The sequence below is a fragment of the Dreissena polymorpha genome, chromosome 3, assembly GCF_020536995.1.
Source record: "Dreissena polymorpha isolate Duluth1 chromosome 3, UMN_Dpol_1.0, whole genome shotgun sequence".
In the NCBI taxonomy this organism is placed as follows: domain Eukaryota; kingdom Metazoa; phylum Mollusca; class Bivalvia; order Myida; family Dreissenidae; genus Dreissena; species Dreissena polymorpha.
In genome coordinates this window covers 23403027-23428006 of record NC_068357.1, presented here as the reverse complement: position 1 = coordinate 23428006, position 24980 = coordinate 23403027, and the positions used below count along the sequence as shown (strand labels likewise).

The 24980-nt window shown below is 34.1% G+C and overlaps 2 protein-coding genes across 2 annotated transcripts in view; one reads left to right on the top strand and one right to left on the bottom strand.

Moving 5' to 3' along the window:
- The first annotated feature begins 5514 nt into the window (after positions 1-5514).
- LOC127872084 (uncharacterized) lies at positions 5515-22559 on the top strand. The gene is made up of 15 exons (XM_052415414.1): positions 5515-5539; positions 8188-8255; positions 8749-8865; positions 9402-9479; positions 10596-10713; positions 11431-11560; positions 12662-12740; positions 12998-13111; positions 16591-16727; positions 17161-17198; positions 17772-17889; positions 19955-20110; positions 20820-20976; positions 21360-21545; positions 22344-22559. Exons 1-15 carry the CDS (start codon positions 5515-5517, stop codon positions 22389-22391), a joined length of 1569 nt encoding a protein of 522 aa, XP_052271374.1. The 3' UTR covers positions 22392-22559.
- A 1074-nt stretch (positions 22560-23633) lies between these two features.
- LOC127872082 (uncharacterized) overlaps positions 23634-24980 on the bottom strand; it is a 117278-nt gene continuing 115931 nt past the window's right edge. Inside the window, exons 3-4 of the mRNA XM_052415413.1 lie at positions 24294-24452; positions 23634-23639 (exon numbers count right to left, since the gene is read on the bottom strand). Coding sequence (XP_052271373.1) covers positions 23634-23639; positions 24294-24452 — 165 coding nt within the window. The remainder of the gene's footprint in view (positions 23640-24293; positions 24453-24980) is intronic.

Sequence of the window (24980 nt, the reverse complement as noted above, 5' to 3'; positions counted from 1 at the left end):
TTTCTTATTAATAAAAATATAAAAAGAGAATATGTACATTAAAAAGAATGCCTTTTACTTACTTCGTTCATTTATTAATTGTGTACATGTCGATAATATGTTCTTAAAAATATAATATAAAAGAGAATATGTTACATTTAAACAAATGCTTTTTACTTGATTCAGTTTGTTGCTTTTTGTACATATAGATAATATGTTTCTTAACAATAAAGTAATACACGTGAATATGTTACATTTGGAAGAATACTTTTACTTTCAAATAGAATTTTAAAAAAGACATATATTACTTAAAAATAAGTTAAACAATACAACATACACACAATCATTTATGGCACATATCTAATTTTAAATTATATAACATGATTTCTTTGAATTTTCAATTTACAGTTACAATTATCTGATATTTTTCATTGGGAAAACAATAAAGTCTTTATTTAAACTAATGACAAACATATGAATTACAATATAATACAACGATAACATGGATAATAAAAGCAACTTACAAAGTACACATATTTCAAATTTCAAAGTCAATTTTACAAATTAATGTTCATAATATTCATAACACATTAGTATTCATCTTCAGCCTCTGACCCATTCCTCTCTTCAACTGCAGCAGGAAGTACAACACCAGCCATTATTTGCTGCCAGTCAACAGCACCCACTGGAGAGAAAAAGTAGTCTCTGAGATGATCTCGCTGATGTCTGGCATCAACAGTGGCGAGGTTCCCCCTCGCAGGTGGCTGTGGAACATCTTCCCAGTAAGGTCCATGTCTCCATGCCCCAGTACGAAGTTGTGCTCTTCATCCTCGTAGTCCCCTCCATTCTGCCATCACCACCCCCTATGCCTCAACAGGTTGTGCAGCACCACAGCAGTCTCCACCAAATTTCTGACGTTCTCGACCTTCTGTTTCCATTGTTCCCAGCAGGCACCTAAACCTGTTGGCCAGTATGCCAAAGGCATTCTCCACCAGTCTTCTACCTCTTGAGATCCTGTAGTTGCCGATTCTCTGCTCATCTGTTATCCCTCTTCTACTGTATGGTTTCATCATGAAGCTCTTCAGGGCAAAAGCATCATCAACCAGGATGATGTATGGGATATCTGGCTCAGTTTCCTCAGGGAGAGGGCATGATGGGGGTAGCCCTAGACCCATCCTCCAGTCACTCAAAGAGCTCAGAGTCCGTGAATATCTGAGAGTCAGACATGTGTCCTTTACCTCCCAGCTTAATCCAGATGAACTTGTATTCTGCATCTACAAGGGCCAGCATTGGTATGGAGAAAAAAACCCTTGTAGTTGTGGTAGATCTTGCCTGTGTTTGCTGGTTTCTTGATGGCTATGTGCTTTCTATCCAAGGCACCAACTGCATGGCGACATTCCACCTCTGTTCAAACTGCTGGGCAAGGTGTCTCCAGGCTTCAGGGTGGTGGGTGGGTTGAAAACTTCATCTTTATATGCCTGCACAATTGCCGTGTACACTTCTGGAATCAGCTCTGATATTGTGGAGATACCACATCTGAATCCATATGCCATTGGCCTGTAGTTGTCCCCAGTGGCCAGATGTCTCAAGGTGATTGCCAGCTTGAGGCCAGCTGACAGAGGGTGTCTGTAATTAGTCTGCTGCTTCTGGATGACTGGTGCCACTCTTCCAGGATATCATCAAACAACTCAGGGTTTAATCTGGTGAAGTTTCTGAAGGCACCAGGGCCTTCTTATTGAGTTGTGTGTCCAGGAGGCTAGCGTTTCGGCCATATTGCTATCTTCTTTCTTCAGTAGCCATGGCCTGGTCCAGCAGCTTCTGATAAATGGCTTTCTACCTTTGCTGGTATGTCAACTTCCCTTGTCTTTGCGTTCTTCCTCCCTCTACTCTGCCTCAAGGGATAGAATATAGTTATACAACAGGAGACAAAGGTCATGTCTTCTTCGATCGATCATGCTCTGGTACAACTGGAACCTCTGGATCTTGTTGTTCTGCCATCGTTGTTCTGGAGTCAAAGATGCAATGATTTTGTGTATCTTGCTGCATTCTTATAATAGGCTCTGAATGAAAGCGGGGATAAAAATCGGAAATCTCGACATTTTTCCAATACGTAACAGAGCAGTAAAAATGCACAACAAGCTTGATTTGCGTAATAAGAGCCCTCCATTTAATGCGTCCATTATCGCATCAAAGAGTAATGAAGCGTAATAAAGCTTAGCACGCGTGATTTTAAGCGTAACAAAGCCTGATCAGAGCTGGATCAAAGCGTGAGGAATCGTAACATGTCGGGAATATTTTGTCTTCAAAGCGTCAACCAATTCGTATGAGAGCGTATCATAGCTTATCAGAGCTTATCAGAGCGTAATAGATCGAGATATTTTTGGAAAAGTGAACAAAAATGACGGCGCTTTGCTCGCCGATTCACAGCGCGGCATTCGCCGTTGGTGTGAACTAGGCATTATATTCGAACAGTCATCACTGGCTTGTCCAGATGGCGCATTTAATTTTCATGTTTGTTTTTGACGTACTAGATTGTGGCAGAGTTTGTGTTTGGCAATTAATCACGTGTCATCGTGACTTTATTTACGTTCCAGGAATACGCATGTTTATAGTCGAGCATGCGGAGGAGTTGTGTTTTGCATGCACGGGTCATGTCATTGTGACTTTGTTGACGACTGAACATGTATGTTTGTCACAAGCTGATCCAGATGGTACATTTTATTGCTATATAATGTTTAATATCATCAATTTGAATGTGTATATAAGTAAACGAACATCATTCAAAGATAAAGACGTTTCTTGAAGTCGACAATCAACAGCGGAAATAACAATGACGATTTCATCGTGTCTGGTGAGTTTATAATTATAATTGTCATAATTATTATTATAGTAACTATTGTTTAAGGATCAAGTAATCTGAATTCTCAAAATAAACTGTGTATTTCAAATTTCGTTTTGTTTTTCAATTTATAATGTTCGAAATAGAACTTAAATGAATGCACATAATCTTATTGCAAATCATCTTTAGTTTCTTAATTAAATAGAGTAAATTATTTACTTAGTTGCAATTTAGTGGAGGAACATGGAATCTAACACTACATTGAATATAAATAAAACACTCATGCGTTATACGATCATTATGAAACTTTTTTAAAAAATTGTTAATATGTGTGTACATAAATAACGCTACCAACTAGGAAACGATCGAGGGAAAATATTCCATTATTTTTTTAATTCGGTTCTTGGAGTTAAAACAACAACGACACAAAACAACTAATTGAGTCACATAACATTGCTATGTTTGCAAACGTTTATTAACACATGTATATGCAGCTACCAGTGTCTTGAGATTTAGACGTAAATAAAATATAGAACGCATTTTATATTTTAAGGTTAATTAGACGAAAGAAACGGCCGATCCATAAATGTGTGTCTTTCTCTTCTATTATTGTCAATGTGCTTCAACATTGCAGTTTGATACCTATAAAACATTAAAAATCATGTGCTATTTTATAACACCGTTTGAAATGTGGTATTACAACATAAATAAATGATACTCGCAGCACGCCCTTTCTAAACATTCAAAACAATATCACAATTATGTTCAAGGCTTTAGTCTGACGCTCATCTGACGCAAACATTCCTCCACTAATTTCTGATTAAATGCCAAGACGGTATGTTTATAAATTTGAAAACATGGTGTTAAACTAAACGTTTACCACTTAGAAACTTTAAACGCCACTTCATCACACATTATTTAGATGCAAAAGAGAACATGATCTCACACCCATTTGAAGACTTATATATATGTTGAAACAATTCTTTTTTTAAAAGATCTATAACCAGAATGGGCTAATTCATAAAACAATCAATCAAGGTTACGAATAAAAGGCACATTTTTGCAAGTATTTTGTTTTCGAGTGTTTTACAGAGAAATGATCATGAACAAACAAAACTTAAAAGAGTTTTTCGATTATTGAAAATACATCAACTACAAAAAAAAAATGTTTTCTTTAGTTTGTCTAAAAATTTATACATATAAAACAATAGATTGTATTCCTGTTCCCATTATTTTTTATGAAGTACAAGTTGTTTTACTAAACTTAACTGTGTTTGTCGATGTTTGCATTATGTTTTTGTGATGATTTGCTTTTGCCATCATAAAATTATGCCCCAGACATTGACAATATGTATAGCAGATATGTTTATAGTGTGAGCTTTATAGCGATTTGAATTGTTCACAAAAAATAACAATTATAAATTAACTTTATTAAACACTCATAAATACGCATTTTTAAACTGTTGGATAGAACTGTTTGAAATTAAAAAAATACAAACAATATGGGTTGTGCTCTGTGAAAAGGTGTTTGAAGCATGTGCGGAAAGTGTCGACCCAGATTAGCCTGTGCAGTCCACACAGACTTATCAGGGACGACACTTTCCGCTATTATGATATCGTCCGTTTCAAGAAAGCCGCTTCTTAGCAAATATCCAGTTAAGGCGGTAAGTGTCGCCCCTAATTAGCCAGTGTGGACTGCCCAGGCTAATCTGGCACGACACTTTACGCACATGCAAATGCTTTTAACCACTTTTTCATACAGCTATATTTTTATATCTTTAATACATTTTTGATGTGTACATGGTGTTTGGGATAAAATATCATTAAATAATAGCAAATTGGTCATTTTTTTCAAACGTGTGTTACAGTTGTACACAACTCATAGCAAAGAAGTGTTTCATAAATCAACTGTTATTGATAATCATAATTCAAAATGTACACAATAATAAATTGCAACTGACTCAATATTGATTTCCAGTGTTTCAAATGCATCACAAATCAATAAACTAAATGGAATGCATCAAATCGAATATGACTATATACACTTATATTGATCTGTTTTATACTTTATATCGAAGCGAATGTTAAATCATTTTCTCTACAAAATCTTCTTCTGTCTCACGCGATTTGACATTTTGTAAACCAATTCAATTAAATGACTGGAGTATTAAACCACAAGTCAATGCAAGGCGATGTAGGTTTGAACGATAGCCTTACCCGACTTGGCGTCTGGCATTATTCCTCGCACATTCACATGTATTTAACATTTATTATATAACGATCTTGTCTATAAAAATATTTAGTCCCGACAAAGTCTTAACACAAAATGTTTTCCATTATCGAAACACTGATTTTAACATATGCATTGCAGCACGCATATTACTGTTTAACGCTTTGCAGATTGGTACAATTTACCTTAATTACTCCCACAACAGTAACAAATCCTTATACATTGATCTATGTTTTCCTAATACGAAAGGCAATACATACCTTTTTATCATCACGATCCCAAAATCACACGTTTCCTGCATACATACTTTATGCTTAATTTAACATGCAAAATCCAGTTTTATAACGAACATAGTGCAATTATATCTGCGTAAATTTCCATATGCTGATGTCATGTATTTTTTTCGATTTAACTTGCCCGTCAGTCGAGAATCGGATGATATGCGAAAAAATGTCCGTAGGAACCGATGTCTGGGAATCAGTTTGCGAAAAGTACACAAGAAGCACAATAATCAACCCGATGTGTCTTCTATATTTGACAATTGTACCTAACAATATTTTTGATTAGTATTTCCACGTTCCACGCATTCGGTTAATTCTTGACAGTCAGTAATAAGAGGGCCATCATGTAAAAATTATCCGATTTATTCGACAAACTTAGCTCATTTATTTTAATGTACAACCCTTAAAAAATTATAAATATGAAAATAAAAAACTAAGTTTCATATTTCTATCAAATCATATAGAAAAACAAACATGTAATTATTTCGTAACGCCATAATTTATTGAAAGTTTTTAACAGCGTATCTATTTTCATGTAGATCTCCTATTGTTTGTACCTTTTTCTTATACCTAATATTTTAATAAAGCTAGGTTCCTTTGTTGATATAGTTTAAAATCAGAAATTCAAAGCATACATTTATCAGTTTAAGCATATGCAAATTACAAAAATAATATCCGGAGCAAATTAAAAAAAGAACAGTTTACCATCCGTGATTGGAATTCGGCCATCCTGGATCTAAAAGCTTACACACATTACAGTTCGACCATTCTGTTAATGTATTCGGTCATATAATTACACTGTCAGCAAGGGGTTTGTTTTACGCACTTGTTATAACCAGTTTGAGACATTTTTGTCGGGATAAAAATAGTGTAAATCAATTGTCGCTTTTAATTCATTATTCACCGGGAAGAGGACAATTACAACGAGAGAGGCATGGTATAGGGGAGATAACCCTGGGTTATAGTTAGGTAAGGGTTAAGGTTAGGTTAGGGGTCGGGTTAGGGTTAGGGTATGGATTAAGGCTAACCCTAACCCAAACCCGACCCCCTAACCTAACCCCAACCCTTACCCTAACCCTCTTACCCGCCCATGCGCATTACAACACCATGCCTCGCTCGTTGTCGTTGTCCGCTTCCCTTATTCACCTTGATAATATTATTTATTGGTTTGCGTAAATAAAGCCACTATTGACACATCTTTTCACCATTATAATAGCATTTATTTTCGCATATGACTTGATAATAAAACTTTTCAGATTGGTCCAATTGTAATGATTGGGTTGCTGCTTACACTAGAGCTTGCACCTCTGGCAGGAGGATCACTGGTTAACGGTAATTTAAATAAATTTAATATATGTGTACCCGATTGCATCCTATTGCAATATTCAATCGTAAGATCATGTAAAAATATAGAGTATATTGATACAGCGTTACATATAGTATTATTTATAACATTTACGCTTTCGCCAGAAAAAAACTGATGTCCAGATGGCAAAATATTAATCATAATTGTACAATTGCCTTATTAAAACACCAAGGTAAAAGGACACATTATATACATAATCAACCTGGATTTACCCCTTTGGAATTGTCGATGCTTAACATAAGGGTTAAAGACTTTTTAAAAGGCTTGCCAAACCTCATACATAGTTATCCGAAAATGACTAACAAAACAACACAATTATATAAAAAGGAACGTAAACATCAAGAATTATCGATGCATTCTTGATAATATTGCTTTACTGTTAAGTCCTTTGTACCATGCACCTTTAACGTAACCATGTTGTTTTTTTCTTGTCAGAATGTGGTACAGCTATGGCCATATATCATCATATTTAATCACTTTTTAATCACTTACTATTAAATGATGAAACCGTCTTTAAATATTTTTGTAAACTGGTCAATCAAAACCGACATACATTTGAAAGATAAATTTCCGGTCAAGAATCCGATTAAATTCAGTCCAAATACCATTTTTGGAGAAAAATAAACATTCCAACTTAAAAAACTTATAGCTTATTTAAACTTATAAAACTTAAAGCTTATTTAAAGAATAAAGTGAAACAAAAAATAATCAATTTCTTACAGAGGTTCAATCATTTTAACATTAATGTTCCGTCGAATGTATAATAAATGCTTACGTACGCGATAGGTTTGTCATTATAATTATGTGCATATCTATGAGAAAGTTTTATGTTTTTCTTTAAGGCCTTGATTTAAATGTTTACAAAATAGTTGATGCAGTTTTTTAAGATAATTTCAGGGATGAAATGGGTTAAATACATAGATTTATTACATCGTGTTTTGTATCTCTCTTTTTTTCAGACTTTCCTTCGTCTCTAGATGCCATACATTTTGTATTTTTTTCTCCTTTTTTATTCGGTGTGTACGCTCAGTTTAACATACAATGTATCTGAAAGCCATGATAGTCATGATATTTTCTCCATGTTCAAGTAACTATATAAAACAGACACTTAACTGTTTTGTGCCTGAATGCAAATGCAGGTGCATGTTTGCAGTAAAATATTTCAGCACATTATTTAACTTCTGATGAAAACGTTCCTTGTCTCTCGGAAATTATAAATTGTTTTTCAATACGTGTCAATTTTAGTAGATATTATTTAACATATAATATGCAACAGAATTAACACCAACATGAAAGATTAAATAAGTATATTCATTGAAATATTTTCCTTAAGGATTATCATTCATTCAATGTTTTGTCAATTAAAGATCGGGTAATATTAAGACAATTCGTAGCTGTACATTCGCATTTTGATAATTGTATAATCGCCTGCATATTTATTAACAATTTTTGACTTAAAATAAATTTCCATTGCCATTAACAAACATTCCAGCCATAGAGAGGAATGGAACGTTGCGTCGCCATAACCCTGTGGGACCTGAGATGGGTGCTGCTTTAGACGTAAACATTATTGACTTTAATTGTTTGAGTTAAATTTAGTAATTCCCAGAATACGCACAGTTCTGCAATAAATAATGTGATATGTGTATATATTTGAATCGTAAAGCATGATTTTGAAAAGTTTCTCATTGGACTGTAGTAACCATTTCAGTTAAAGCATTTTTGTGTTATATAAGTTCAGCTCATTCATATGCAAATGTCATAAACACCTGTGGGAAATCCCTGCAATCTACGCAATCAATAAATACGAAAGAACGTATAGACATTACGTATATTTTGTCGTTTTGAATGTCATTGAAATAAACAGCATTTTATTAATATTACCATTATAGGGTAGATTATTTATTTTGCATACCTATTTCATATTAGTGTACTCTTAAAAATACTAAAAATAAATACCTGTATTAAAATCATTTTAAATCGCTAAAATATTGATTCGACACAGGAATGTTGACGGCATTGATTTATTTATATCCTTCCTGTTCAATTTTAGGAGAACATATTTCTGGACATGGAAATCGACGGCATACCACACGGTTCCAAGCCACTGATCAGGCAACACTTTGACCTAAGCTTGAATGACACACAGCCTGTTGGAAGGAGAGTGGCGGTATGAAATATACGCTCAAGTGCTGCGTATAGTGACTATCTTAACGAGTACAATCAGTACATCCTTATCTAAACTCAACGTTTCACTAGGAGAACAGTAGCATACACTGTATTGAATACCGTCCTCTCATTAACGGTTTAAGCGTTAATGCATTATTTATTATTACTAACTTTTTTGTACAACCACTGACCAATTATTGAATAATTGAGGGATAGCATGCGATCTGTCTTAGGAAATGAAAAACAAGTATTCAGTTCTGGGTAAGAAATACCAAATAGTGATTTGATTTATTTTTGTAGTTTTTAAATACGGTTGTTATGAAGCTAGGTCGTTGAATGCGGTATTCCTTACGTATTACCGTTCAACTTAATCAAGTGGTCATCTAAATCCAAACAATGTAATGGGTTTGCTGTGTAATTACATGTAATACCGAACAATATTTGTGTTCCCTCACCTTAATTGTCTTGTTATAAAACTCTGATTTCACGGATGAAATAGTAACTCATATATATTATTTCTGTACATTTTATACCCAGAACTCTGCTATCTACACATCGGAGGACAGAGATATCATATACAGAGTGGATGTGGAATTGGACGGGACTACTAGCACAGTAAATTTCTATGATTTATGTTTGTTGAATATTTTTCTAAAAACCGATTGATATATTTTTACTTTTCGTCTAAGCAAATAATTGAACACAAATTCGTCAATAGAGAAGGTTTTTAAATCAACCATAAACATTTCTGTCGGAAAATGCATTTCTAATTTGCTAGTTATATGATATGGAATACAATCGTTACGACTCATATAGATTCATGATTCAAGATTTTAATGACAATATTTCAGAACGCCAATTGCCCAATGTGAACTCATTTTAGTACATGCAATTGATAACAACATTTATGAAAGTATATACATATTTCTGACAACTACTTAAATTATGAGAAAGCGAGGTTGCTTAACATTACAAATACTACATACATTAATAATATCAATTAACAGCATTTTATAAAATCAACATAGTGAGACTATAAAACCATGGTGAGGCATAACAAGAAATAACCCAAAACAAACTACTGAAACACAAGGAGACGCTGAGTATACAAATCCAATAGTGAATTGTATTCCATTTACATTAACAATTATTGGAAATGCAATAAATAAGAACGTGTTTAAAATGAACGTGTTACGTAACATTTCGCAACACAAGTATATGGTAGATGACATGCATGGATTAAATTGTATAGTTAAAGATCATTAAGAAACATATTTAATACCACTGTTGATTAATTTAAGAAATATATACTTAATATTTTGAGAACGTATGCAATATATGTACATGTACATTTCATTTTAAAACAAAAACAGCAGTAATTTACATATTTGAGCTTAATAGATAGACGACATACATTGAATACGTTTAATTGGGTAAATATATACTAATATATACTAAATCGTCGTGTTTATCAACTTTTCATACTCTAAGTATCCTAAATACTCAAAATCGACGAATATTTCGCAACATATTTTGTAAAATAAAATTACACCTTTACGTTTCGAAATAGTGTACAGAATATTCGTTGATTTTGATTTGTTTTAGTATTTATGGGCTTTTTAATCAATTCACAATGACGCAAACCACATACATATTTCATCTTAGACATACTTTTTACATAGGAGTACAATTGCTATAATTATTGATATGCTTGCTTGTTTTTGTCCATAGTACGGATTAGTACGTCACGGAGGTGCTCTTGACTTTTTCAACGGCAGAGGAAAAGTGTTGGAACTTCAATTTGACAACGAGGCGGTTTCACCATCAACACCATTAACACCTGAGCCCGGTCATACTTTATTATTACGGCATATTAGCGATAGCATATAGTTGTAGCATTAACATAAAGTAATATATTGAATGCCATCGGTAATATTAAACGTTTTTTTAATTAAATACATACCATTGTGATGCTATTATGAGCTGGTAGTACGCGGTCGTTTGGATGCGCTATATTTAAGCTCACCTGGTTATGCCGAGCTCTTGTAGTGGATGACAACCCGGCGTTTTTAGCCCCGTCTAAAGGGTGATTTGATACCCGCATAGGTCGGAAGTCGTCAAAGGCGTTCATGGCCTTGGTAATATTGCACATCGTATGCGCAAACATCCGGGTTTGCCGGTAGATCTTAAGGGCATAATAGTTCAATGAAACGTACATCATAAACATACCTCATGCTATATTGCAAACTGAATAAATATAGGTCGCCGTGGTGTAATGGATATTGTGTCCGCCTAGCGATCGGGAGTTCACACGTTTGCACCCCACCGTTGGTGCATTCTCCCTAAGAGACCAAATACTGGTTCAAGGCCCAGGGAACTGACTGGAGAGCGTTGATATAAGCCTTAGGCTTTCGATGCAATCGAGCTAAAATAAATAGGTTAATAACTTCACAGAATAAAGGTGCTCTTTTTTGTAAAGTATATGTACGTATTAATACGGGCTATCCATATGCGAAAACTAGATATTATTTTTAATTAGTTTACACGTAGTCGTATTTTTAATCAGATTTCTTAAAACTGACGGAGAATCTTAGAACGAAAAGGCAACAACACCGGCAACGAGCGATAGTGGATGACATCGAAACCGCAGTCGTGCCAAAAGTGGTTGTGTTTGTGGACACGGTCGTGGTCAACAAGTAAGCACATATTTATAGATTATTTAATTGCCAATTATATATCAAGAATTGCGTTTGTATTTTCCTGGTGTTTATTGCTTAAAAAATGTATTTTCGTATCAATGTAAATACGTTCATGCATAACAAGGCAAACATCTAGGTTTAACACACTTTGGTATTTAAATGGTAATTTGTTAACACAAACAAGAACAACATTTGCAGCTAATTATCTTAAATATCTTGTTATGTATGTAAATCTTCATATGGAATACTTTCTGATACAAAAAAAATTGAACACAAATTATATCAAATTAAACGAAGTAGAACCCAAGAAAAGCGGCAACGTGATTTCAACGTTATTGCAAGAACATAATTTTCGAAAACTAATATGTCGAGATAATTAGAAAAGAGGTGGTATGTTCCAGTTGATGGAAATAAGACGCTCATAAGACCATAAAACTCACATAATCAGACTAGATTTTAGTTCCTGAACGGCACTATCAAATCATTTCATTGAAACGAAATCTTCGATTTTGCGGCCGAGCAGATATTTACGAAACGTCTTAGGAACAATATAACTATCATATTGTCACATTTTCTAAATTATATGGATGCTCATTTTTATACAAATATCCATGGATTGTATAAACGTTCAATGACCTCGTGATCTCTCTCCTTACCATAGGTATCCTCTCGTGCACACAACACATTTCAAACTGTTATATAGGGTGAAAACTGAACATGAAAAAACAACTACGTTTTAAACAAACGAGCAACGATCGCTAATCGTTAACAGGGTTTGCTTTAGTCTGGTTCCCAGCTTGTATACAAAGGGGCATGTAATCCAGACTAGGTTTGCTTTTTCCATAGTGGAAAGTGACGGAGATACTTTAGAAGAAGTAAAATTGTGAAGGACTAACCTCTTTGATAAGTACGCGTATGTAATGCTATTCGCTTTGAATGCGCATATTGATACGCGAATCATCTATTTGTTGAGAGAATGTCATTCATAAGTTGCATTTGTAATAAAACCATTGACACTATAGGTTAATTAGTCCTTAAAAGTCCATACCTTAAGTACAACCATATATTAATTGATTTTACAAAAATATATTTATATAGGTTTCTACCTCTGAACAACAATCAAATGGCAAAGACTCGAGCTGATATTTCAAAGTTCTTTACGCTGGTGGCAAACGAGGTACAAAAACTGAATGCAATTCGTCTAGTGTATTATCTCCTAACATTAATCCAAGGTCATGTTGTAAAGTGTTCATTTAGAATTCACGATTTAATAACACAGTTAATCTATGATGACATGCGTACAATTTATCACGGTACTATTGTTGACCACACGTCGTATGTCACGTATGCTCTTTGATAGTTTTACAACTGGAATAAGTCATGCACCATGGAAGGACGCGATTATTCGTTAGTAAGTGTATGCTTATGTTCCAGCTTACCATAATGTATCAGACGTTGAGGCAGTATAATAATCTGTTGTACAGAGGCGCAACGGCTTTGCCTCAGAATATTGCTGTACAGATTGTGAACGTAGTGTTCCCACCTGGGGTAAATCTATTATTTGAATATCACATGTATTATTTGCCCTCCTCAATTATTACAATATGTGTGCAATATGTTATGTAGGTAAAATTAACATTACAATTTATTATTTGCGATGCATGTTATCCATCAATTATTAATACAAATATACAACATAATGCGTTATTTGATGCATTTACTTAAAAGACTATTCAAAAGGTTATAGTTGTTATTTATTCCGAAAATGTCAATTAAGAGTTTACATATAGGAGTATAATCAATCATATACTATTTTGTATAATTGTAATTTATGTTTAATTCATTGGAAAAAATGCTATCCAATCAGATACTGTTAGATACACAGCTCTAGCATTATTCTAAAGTGCATTTTCAATTAATTATTTTCCAGAAGCATAGCCAATAAACATATGTATGTAGCATTAGGTCACTTTACAGTTATTTCGAAAAGATGGTCGATGGGCGGTGTTAAATAAAAGTTGTAAATGTTTCTACTAAATCTGTGATCATTTTTTAAATCCATTTTTTGCATTCAAATGACCAGCTTTTCAATAACAAACCAATTGCTTCTTAAGACGGAATAATGTTGGTTGTGTGGGTTGTCTATTATATTTGCTTTGTTATCTAATTGTTTTTCGATTGGTTCCTTGCCATTGGTAAAGCTAGGCAAATCATCATATGGGCTGTCTCCTGCTGAAGTTTCATTTTGTGTATATACACGAATAAATAAAATAAATGCAATTGCGATACATGATTTTATGCACTCATTGCTTTCATACAAATCATGTATAATATGTTTTAAATAAATTTAAATCCGCTTAACAATCTGCCTTTCCTGGCAGTTATAGCTTTCAACAATCTTAAAATAAGAAGTATGCTTAAGAATAACTTGCGAAATATTTTTATTTTAACCATTAAAAGAAAATAGTGTTCGAATCTGGTCTTCACGAATGAAAATGGTTTCAGAAAACACAGAAATAAGTATATAATGCTTTGCGGATATACAAAGTTCTCGAGAAACATGAACTTTAAAGGGATCTTTTCACGCTTTGGTAAATTGACAAAATTGAAAAAAGTTGTTTCAGATTCGTAAGTTTTCGTTTTAGTTATGATTTGTGAGGAAACAGTAATACTGAACATTTACCATGCTCTAATATAGCCATTATTTGCATCTTTTGACGATTTTAAAACCTAAAAATTATAAAGCGTTGCAACGCGAAACGATTGAATAATTTGGAGAGTTCTGTTTTTGTCGTTAAATTTTGTGAAACTACGAAGATTGCTTATATAAGGTATAAAATACGTCAAGAATGTGTACTCGGCGGAATAGCTCAGTAGGCTAAAGCGTTTTTACTTCAGGACTCTGGCATGACTCCAGCACCCGATTGTATAAAAGCTGGTTAAAGTTACCGCTCGGTAACATTCAAACCTTGGTAAGTTTGTGGTTATTCAGGTATAGTAACCTTCAAGGTAACTCGATTGTATAAACACGATATACCGCAAAGTAACCTAACCGCGCATAGTGGAATTTAACCACCGGTAACTTCAACCAAAACATTCCCACAATGCATTTTCTAATGACATTTTTTTTGCGCGAAGAGTCACGCTTATAAACAGCGACATATATGTTTTTTATCAAATTCATTTACAAATGAATTCACAATAAAATAAAGTGTAAATTTTAACTATGTGTTCATCAAAATGACCAGGGACAAATTGATAATGATGTCGGGATTTGCATCATTTAGCGGAATCCCTGGTGCTTCCAAACTGCAAAAGAGTGCTTACAAAGACGTCTATTCTTCTAGTTGTTCTAAATGTAACATAAAAATTACACATGGTCTTCGTAACATGCTAGACTACGCTTCTAATTTGGCTTATGTTTACAATAAACTTACTTACTTTCTTGCACAATACGGGAATTTACCATAGACAAATAAAACATTGTTCAAGTTTAAATATATCTTTGTATGCAGAAATCTGCAAATGCAACCGAGTTCACCAACGGCTATTATTTGTGTCGTGTTCTGAGAAAACTGGGCATAATGCATGTGCGTAAAGTGTCGTCCCAGAATAGCTTGTTAAGTTCGCACAGGCTAATCAGGGACGACACTTTCCGCCAAAAATTGATTTTTGCTAAGAAAAGACTTCATTTTAACAAAAAATGTCATAAAAGCGGAAAGTGTCGTCCCTGATTAGCCTGTGCGAACTGCACAGGCTAATATGAGACGACACTTTAAGCACATGCATTATGCCCATTTTTCTCAGAACACGACCCATTTGATAAACTGCTCCGGTTCATTTTAACAGCAGTTATGTACATAGAGTACATGACGTAGCGTGTGACGAAGAAGAAAGTTTATTGAGCTCTTATTTGAATATAATGATATGATGGCATAAGTGTCTTTATTTAACTATGCTAAAATAATTATCAAAGACCCTAGATGCAAACTCATCAATTATTGAATTTAATGGATTATTTATGGATTTTAAAGGATTATTAAAGGTAAGATACTAGTTCGAACGTGTTTTGTTTTTTGTTTGTACTTTTGTTGTTCCCTGTTCTCGGAGAAATGAGTTTAACATGTGCGCCATTGATGCATCGGATCACACACGGCATACCCATAGCAGATATAAGAAACACGTTCTGTGCGTCCTTAAATTCGTCGTCCGAAGTCGGAAATCGTATTGCCCTGTTAATTAAGTCAAATAAAGTGTCAGTCGCTGCAATTTGTTGTTTACTCGTCGAAATTGTGAAGGTCGTCGATGGTTAGCTTTTATAATGTCGCGCGCCGCGGTCATTTTGTGTAAGTTACCTCTCGGTTACTTGTACTTACCCACCTAGGGAAGCAGGGTATGTTTTAACTGGGTTTTAACCGATCGGTATAACTAACCAAATTTTATACGAACGCTTACCGAACAGTAACCAACATGTTACCGACTTTTAACCGCCGGTATGTGGTTAACCGCCGGTTTAGCTGTTTATACAATCGGGTGCTGGGGTCACTGGTTCGAAACCTGCTCCGGGCAATGTTCTTTTCCTTTTTTTATTTTTTTTCTTGATTTTTTACTGGAGCTTTTATGATCCAATGTTTACATTTATCAATATAAAGCATTTAATGAATAAGTTAAAAAAATGCCAAAATCTGTGAAAAGGCCCCTTTAAACCAACTAAAATTAATAATAAGAATAAAACTAAAATCATGTTTAAAATTTCAAACACATTCAAACATGATTTATGCTAGTGCACTTAAAAAAGGCATGTATTTACGAATGGCTATTTTCAATAACGATCATATACAATGTTGCTTCATAAATCTTCCTATGCAATGTACCTTCAGCATACGGAGTCCAGGAAAGATATTGCTGCTTTTGAAATTCAAATTAAATAATTCATTACGGACAGTTCCTATTATTTCGAGTTCTTGTTTCATGACATTGCAATAATTACATTCAGTACATCCCCCCCCCCCACATTCTTTTTTCAGAACACGGATTACAGTTTTGTGACTGATAACCTCAACCAAGGTGTCCTGACTGATTTTGCTACGTTGACTTCATTCCGAGTGTTCCTGGATACGTACATATCACCAGTACCATATGACCACGCGACATTGATTACCGGGTAATACATATTATATAATGGACTTTGAAAACCATGGATACTTTGCACGACGTTTCATTTAAACTAACAGGCACTACACAGTTTTCTACAAACGTACATTTTTATAATGAAACCGCTTCTGAAATCAACCAATTTTTCAAAAATGTATATTGAAAATATACAGAAGTCACTGCTAGTGTCATTAAATAGAACGACACCTAATATTTTAAAAAGAAGCAAAATATATGGGTTAATTATAATGTATCAATGTGTATATTGTAAGAAAACATCTTAACAAAAACTTTACAAAGTTAAGATAAGACAATAAGCCATTGTCAACTTAAAAAATAATTCAGTATGATCCACTCGATTGTATGTTTCTCCAAATTAAGTTATTTTGTGACTAAGGTTCTGTTTTCGTAACTGTGATATTCAATGCCCGCATGTATTATAGGTTTGACCTGCGATCATCTACAGGAGCAAATCGTCTCGGTAACACTTGTTTTTCATTGTATTATTATAGCGATGTTTGCTAAAACACAAATTAAGAGCAATATGCATTGGTATACAAGCACAGTTAGTGACATTCAAGTGCTTACATTACGAAAATATGTCAAAAAATTAAATTAACTAATAATAATTGATACGTAGGTATTGAACAACAGTACAAAAAGTACTGTTGCATTACTGGTTCATGTAACACAAGTTTATCGGCATAAAGGTTTTCCCGCAATGACAGGGTCGGTATTTTTAAAGCCTCTAAACAATCAGTTCTTAAGTTCAATGTTAGTTAACAAGAGTTTTATATAAAAACAAACAGTTTGCGATTACTCCGCACAATTTAAAGCAAGTAATGGATGTATGCATCGGGCAGCATTTTGTGTTGAAAATAAGATTTCCTTGAGTTGGTGCAGCTACATATTTATTGTGTTGATAATGTAAAAACTAACAATGTTAACAATTAAACATCTTTTGATAACAGCTATAAAATGTAAAAATTGTTTCTGGAGTTATACAAACTTATCAATGCATTGAGTTATAATAACACAATAATTTGACCTGCAGGTATTGCCTTTACGTATAGCATGTGCTGGCAGCTTGCCTTCGATCTTGGATATCACTCTTCGATAAATGAGTTCACTGCCGATGTCATGGAAACAATGGCTCATGAGCTTGGACATGGGTATAACAATTGTGCATTTCAACATTGTATATTATTAAAGCATGTGTTCTTTCGAACAGCCCTGTTTACTTACGGGGTGAATTTTGATCACATATTTTAAGCTATATTACCAAAATGTGTAGATTTATTAAAAAGGCAATTTGATTGCTAACAATTTTGCATAACAACATTATTACTTCCCTTTTTCTTTTTTTCGCTCTAAAATGTATAGTCCCAACCTGTATAGTCTATGTGTGTTTTAATTTATACTTTTACTTCAGGTCGAGCTCGATACATTTTTTCACAGATTAATGACTTAAATATGAAGATGAGCGATAAGAAAAGATATTTGGCAGAACTATGGATTCTTGTCTACTTTACCTCTACATAATATAAAAATAGTCCCGCGTGAATCCCCAACTCCTCTTTAAATACTTATATGATTTTGCTCAACATTTCACAGTTAAAACTTTATTGTTTGTAACCACCTTTCACAGTTGAACAAATGTGACTGGGACTAATTTATCCGTTATAAATTCCCGTTGTATTTTAACCAACAGAAGAATATTTTTTGAAATCGATAGTTTTGTGAGGGCGTCCGTGTCCTTTAAACAAATTGAGTTATTTAATATATTGAAAGCAACGATTTGTCATTGAGAAGAATGTATCCAAAGAATCCTACTGCTCAATTTAATAAAGTCAAAGCACACGAAGCATTCCAGTTTATACTTGTGAACGTCAACAAAAATACGTTACATGTATTTGTTTGCCTTTATATCGGCTGAACATGTCAACATGTGAATTTCTTTGTGTATGGAGGCTTGTTTTCGTTTTGATCATTTTAAAGTTAACGTGTATCCCAGTACACATCATCGATGTTGTTATATTTTCAGCCTTCAGAGGCTGGTAGCGCTATTGTTATTTCTGTTATTTTTGGAAATTTGATTTACACTTATATGTATCATGAATAGTGCTGTTTTAAGTGTGAGTTGAGCGCTCCTAAACCGGTTACAACCCCCAGTGCTTTGCATTTACCATTCTAAGGCGGTGACCCAAGCTTTATTCTACTATGCGTGTTTGTTGTTTCGTATTGTGCCATACTGTTGGGCAATTGGCCACTTGCCATAAAAATTAAGGACCACGAACGTGTGTATAAAAAGAATGAAATACTGCTGGAGCAGCTGAAGTGCCACTTCTTTATATTGAATTCCACAACAGGTCGATGAGTGCTGCGTGGATGCTGTAACTTGTATTCTGTACACAGCTTCAATGTTGTTATATTGTCAACCTTCAGGGGCTGGTAGCGCTATTGTTAGTTTTATTTAATTTTTCGAATTTTTATTTACTCTTATATGTATCATAAATATTGCTGGGCAAAGTGTGAGGTTGAGCGCTCTTAAACCGGTGAAGACCCCAATGCTTTACATTGACCATTCCAAGGCGGTGACCCTAGCTTTATTTTACTTTGCGTGTTTGTTGTTTCGTATTGTGCCATACTGTTGGGCAATTGGTCACTTGCCATAAATAAAGGACCACAAACGTGTGTATAAAAAGAATGAAATACTGCTGGAGCAGCTGAAGTGCCACTTCTTTATAATGAATTCCACAACAGTTCGATAGTGCTGCGTGGATGCTGTAACTTGTATTCTGTACACAGCTTCAATGTTGTTACATTGTCAGCCTTCAGGGGCTGTTAGCGCTATTGTTAGTTTTATTTAATTTTTGAAATTGCATTTACTCTTATATGTATCATAAATATTGCTGGGCTAAGTGTGAGGTTGCGCGCTCTTAAACCGGTTAAAACCCCAGTGCTTTGCATTGACCGTTCAAAGGCAGTGATCCCAGCTTTATTCTACTATGTGTGTTTGTTGTTTCGTAATGTGCCGTACTGTTTTGGCAATGTTTTGCTTGCCATAAATTAAGGATCACGAATACCTGGTATTGTTATTTTTATAATTTTTGAAAATTTTATTTACAATTATATGTATCATGAATATGTGTCCACTAACTTCAAATAAAGGACCTGACAGAGATTATAAGAAAGTTAGCCTGCCTTTGCATCTGGACATTCTGTTTATTAATGTAGATTGGGCATGCAACATGATGGTCTCCAGAATTCATGTGAGGACCTGAAGTTCCTAATGGTTGGCAGTGGGGATATTACTGCATCGACAAGCACCGTTCCAACCTATAGAACATTTTCGCAGTGTTCGTCCGAAGAACTAGAAATTTTCACCGATTTGTAAGAAAAATTACTTATTTTTTCTGTTCATGCATAAACAGTTATAGCATAATAACGGGCATCGTAAAGCTCGAATGATACAGCCGAATACACGAATTCTCTAAAAGAATGCACGCATAGACTCATCAATACTTGTTTATAATCCAAGTGTAGCTGTTAGCTATTTGTATATATTATTTAAAATGTCAAGTACAATTAAACTTAAGAAACTGCAGTAAAAATTGACATATTTGTAGACAATGTTTACTAATAAGTTCTTATATAGTTCGTAGTTTGCATCATTATGTAAATGGATTTTCACTGTTTTATTACTAGAACCGACTTATTGAGTCATATTTGTTATTTACACAAACATGGTGAAATTCCACTTACATCGGCAGTGGATCAGTATTTAAATCTCTAGTTGGTTCGTTAATAATGAAAGTCAACTGGACTGGATCAATAAAAATAATGTAATTTTGTAAATGTAATACAGAATATAAAACTGACATGGCTTAAACGCAATACTATTAACTTGGTATTTTCATTTTAAACTATATGTCGTGTTGTTCATTTGTTACTGGTGGGTAACCTTTAATTTGTATTATGCAATATAATATACAGCTTAAGTAAATATATCCGTAAATAAAAAATGAATCATTCGCAGTTCTAGCTTTTTGTGTATGATTAAATAAAATAAATACATAGACAATAACTTTTTTTAAATCAGAATTCTTCCAGAGGATGAGTTCCGCCCAACATGCCTGTTGCCCCCGACGGCTTCTTTTATTATGGACTTCTGCAAGGGTCTTTCCGGTAAAATCCTGACATTGGACGAGCAGTGCCAACTTGTCTTTGGCGCCACTAGCTCGCGATGTTCCCTGCTGGTAATTTCAGTTCATCACTATATGTTTCACTATAAATGGATGTTTGTCATTACGTTTCGTCGTTTTCGCATAAGACAATACGAACTAAACGTAACAGTATAACCCTGCCGTCGGTATATTGCGGGCGTTACTTCACCTTTTGGCTCATTAATTATTTGTTAACTGATTTTAGTATTTATATTAAGATTATAATTATTTTAGAAGTATAGTTTACATCCCCCATATATTAATATTTAGATAGTGATTCATCGAATACTCTATGTGACAATCGAGGCTTAAGCCGCAGTTAGAATTTCTTAGGGCACTGACTATGTTGATATGCGTTCAAATATGCATGCATGCTCTTTTATTTAAGTCAACGTATGAAAAACGTCTTATTTAAGGATGTACAAGGTGCCGTCACCGAAGATCATCTTGCACATGGATACGTTGTCGATTGCCACATAAACGAAATCACAAATCAACAACCGTTCTTCTGCTTTGTCCCGAATAGTGCCCAGTGTGAACCCATACCTGACGTTTCTATGGGAACCAAATGCGTCATCGATGGAGTAAGGAATCCAAATAACGTATGTATTTATGTTTTATCTTAATATTGTCGTAATATGCGTATACTAATTTCATATCAATTTTAATATGGCATTAATGTAAATTCCATTCCTTAAACGGTTACAACGATTACTTTAACGGTGCGCATTTGCTTTAACTTAATTTATAATACAATGACTAATTAAAGAGGGAGATGAAACAGTCAAAATCACAAACTGTTTGATACGCACGTTTTAAAAGGCAATTACCTAAACGTGGATCACCTTTGTAATCACAATATGTATTATAAATTATGGTAAAATACATCTACGAACATAAATTAAGCTAGAAAATGCATCATGACATTAGCTTAACCAAGTGTACAATTGTTAGTTTTCAAACACTGAGTTCTTACTTTTCGTTTAATTAAATAAATATTTTATTTTAATGCTTCCGTGAAGAGAGATGTATGTCACATATTGGCATTCAATCTAAAAGGCATTGATACTAGCATTAAATAAAAGAGAAGCCGACGGTAAACATGTATTCCCTTTTGTATGCACTCTTGAGTTTTATTATCAATATTGTGATCAAGAGACAACTACCCTTGAATTTTCCTGTTTAATGTGATATTGATATAATGTTATTAACTTGTATTACATATTCCACGCAAGACAACAAACAGTATATAAATTATACATATAAGAATTTCCATGAATAAATGTTATATATTGTCACGAAACTGAAACAAATATGTTCATAGTTTTTATTTCTCTATGTTAATGTTTATTTTTTGTTGATTACACATATTTTAATGTTTGCTATTTCTTTCTTATTAGATTTGCAGCCAGGGTTTGTGCGAAAGAAAACCTCTCTGCGAGGACTAAAGCGGTAGAAGCCATGACTAAACTTAATGCGACGACGGTAGCATCGATGATCTTGATCCAGATTTTGATGATTCCGACGAGATTTATTATAACTTGAAAATCCTCTAAAAATAACGAAAGACAAAATAAAAATACAAAACTGTATTGTAAAAAATAAACTGTCTGTATGCCCATAAGGATGTAATATTTTCATTATTACAACGTTGTACTTGTGTGAAGCTTCCAGTTGTCGATATTAAATGTGCAAGATATCATTGGAATTATATAGTTATTTATACGACTTACATATATATTGAAATAATTAATTAATCAGAAATATATATTACGCTTAAATCATCAATACACATACATGAAATTTAACACTTTGTAAGCATCAAAGGAAATGGAGGTCCTGATTTTAACGGATTTTCTCTCGGGATTGTTATCTATTTTCTCATTCAAAATGTAACATTCGAACCAATGGATAAGACAATACGTCAAAGCTGTTCTTGACAATAATCGAAGCGCGTTCAGAGTAAGTATAGACATTTTGGGCATTTGTCTACATAAAAAGTTTGTAGTTTCGGCATGTATATACATAAAACAATTTGTTATATTCGCCACTATTTAAAATATAGTGTCCATCATTCAGAAATATTCGTCGTGTATTCGCAGAAACATTTTTAGAATTAACGGAATTTATGTTTAAGGATTATTATGTCAAAACATATCAATCTCTGTTAATGCAAACTTGAGGATCAGTTTACCCAAAAATATAAGCGTATGTTCGGTGTTAGCGATACAAATACATTAGAACAATTTACAGAGGTGTGCGAAAGCAAATTTTCAACATATAAGCGTATGTCATGACATATGCTGTAAAGCCATTCGATGTAACGAAATTCCCGACCATTGCGTAAGACAGACTTTCAGATAACAGTTTTCATAAGACATCGATTGCTCTACTTGTAAAATAACAAGATAATACACAATTTAGCATTATTGTAAATACTTGTCACAAATCTGCAGAATATTTGTATATTGTAAGAACGAACGGAATTATTATAGTTTTTCCAAAAGAGGCTTTTTAAACGCAGGCCCGAGCATCTGCTTACCCACAAAATACATTAATCGTGACCTAAACGATACGTGTTGCTGTTGATACTGCTGGGAACAGGAAATATACAGAGTAAATAAAAAAATCTTATCACGGTAATGAATGGATTCCGTCCACAGCTTCTTGCTGCACACTGATGCAAATTGTTACACCTAAACGTTAACATCATAGTTACATGAGATTTGAACTTGGTTAGAAAATTACTATTGTATATACTAAAACGTAAAAACATATATAGAAGGTTGTCAACTTATGGGACGCGCGATGAATAAATAAATCAATAAGCGACTGAGGTTACGTGTGTAAAATAACTTGTTTCGGTATCATTTCGTCGCATCTTTTACACACAGCTTTTGCGGTGTTGTCATAATTATCAATTAAGTGGTTAGCACTTGTTAGTATAATGTTTGTATTTGGAACTCAGAAAACACGTTTTAAACCTTTTATTTGCATGGGGTACATATACAACTGTTCTAACATCACGAGGTTTATGCATTAGAATCCAAATTAGAGTGGCCTTAAATATGTTGTCATGCTAATAAAACATTAATATTTTGCTCGACGGTACTGTCTAGTGTGGTCGGTCAAGCAGGTTTAATGCAATGTTTGCCTTAGAACGGATGTGAAGACTGTGGAAGAGCGGAAAATGAAGCAGCACAGACTGACGTCGGCGCCATATTGGTAAACTCTTTTTTTGTATATTGTCAATAATGAGTTTGATTATGTGCATTCAAAAACGCTTACGCTACTTAGCTATCACATTGCAAAATGTACAAAATATAAACAACACAAGAGAAAATATTTACCTTCTTCGAATTCACATGCCTCTTGCCGACGTCATTCTCAGCATCCTCATAATGACTCAGTGGCGACTTCAGAAGCGTATTGCTCTCCTTGTTGTTCGTTTTCAATGCATTCTCATTGCCATGGTGGTGATGGTCATTTGACGTGGTCTGTGCTTTCTCCTACAAGCAACAAGCTCTGTCAGTATTAATTGTTTTTGGGAAAGGATGCTAAGTTTCAGTTACGATTGTTACGACTGCCTTGGAAAACATGGTTAAAACTTTTTGAGAACAACATCACATAATAACACACATAATTTTGATGTCGACTAGGTCCACCTCGTGAAAGAGATTAAAAACCTGTTCGTTGTCAGAAAACATCAGACAATTTCCTAAATGACTCCTTTCTCTATTAAGTCAACCTCATTAATAAAGTTAAACAAAAAATTAAAACGGCCATAACATTACAGCAAAATATTTACAACATAGCTCAACCATCCATAAACAAACAAGTCTGCTGACCTTTGGCGTTCCCATATCCGATTTCGATAGAGACGCAGGTTGCGACTAATATTTTCATTTTTAGCTTATCTATATTTTGAAAAAAAAATTATGAGCTATTGTCATCACCTTGGCGTCGGCGTCAGTGTCGGCGTCGGCGTCGGTGTCGGTGTCGGCGTCGGTGCCGGCATCGGCGTCCGGTTAAGTTTT

What these genes read in the sequence shown, in the direction of transcription:
- LOC127872084 (XM_052415414.1), top strand. Translation starts at nt 5,515, where the DNA reads ATGTCTGGGAATCAGTTTGCGAAAA. An exon ending in TGGACGGGACTACTAGCACA is followed by an intron (nt 9,480 to 10,595) that starts GTAAATTTCTAT and finishes TTTTGTCCATAG; the next exon opens with TACGGATTAGTACGTCACGG. An exon ending in ACGTAGTGTTCCCACCTGGG is followed by an intron (nt 13,112 to 16,590) that starts GTAAATCTATTA and finishes TTCTTTTTTCAG; the next exon opens with AACACGGATTACAGTTTTGT.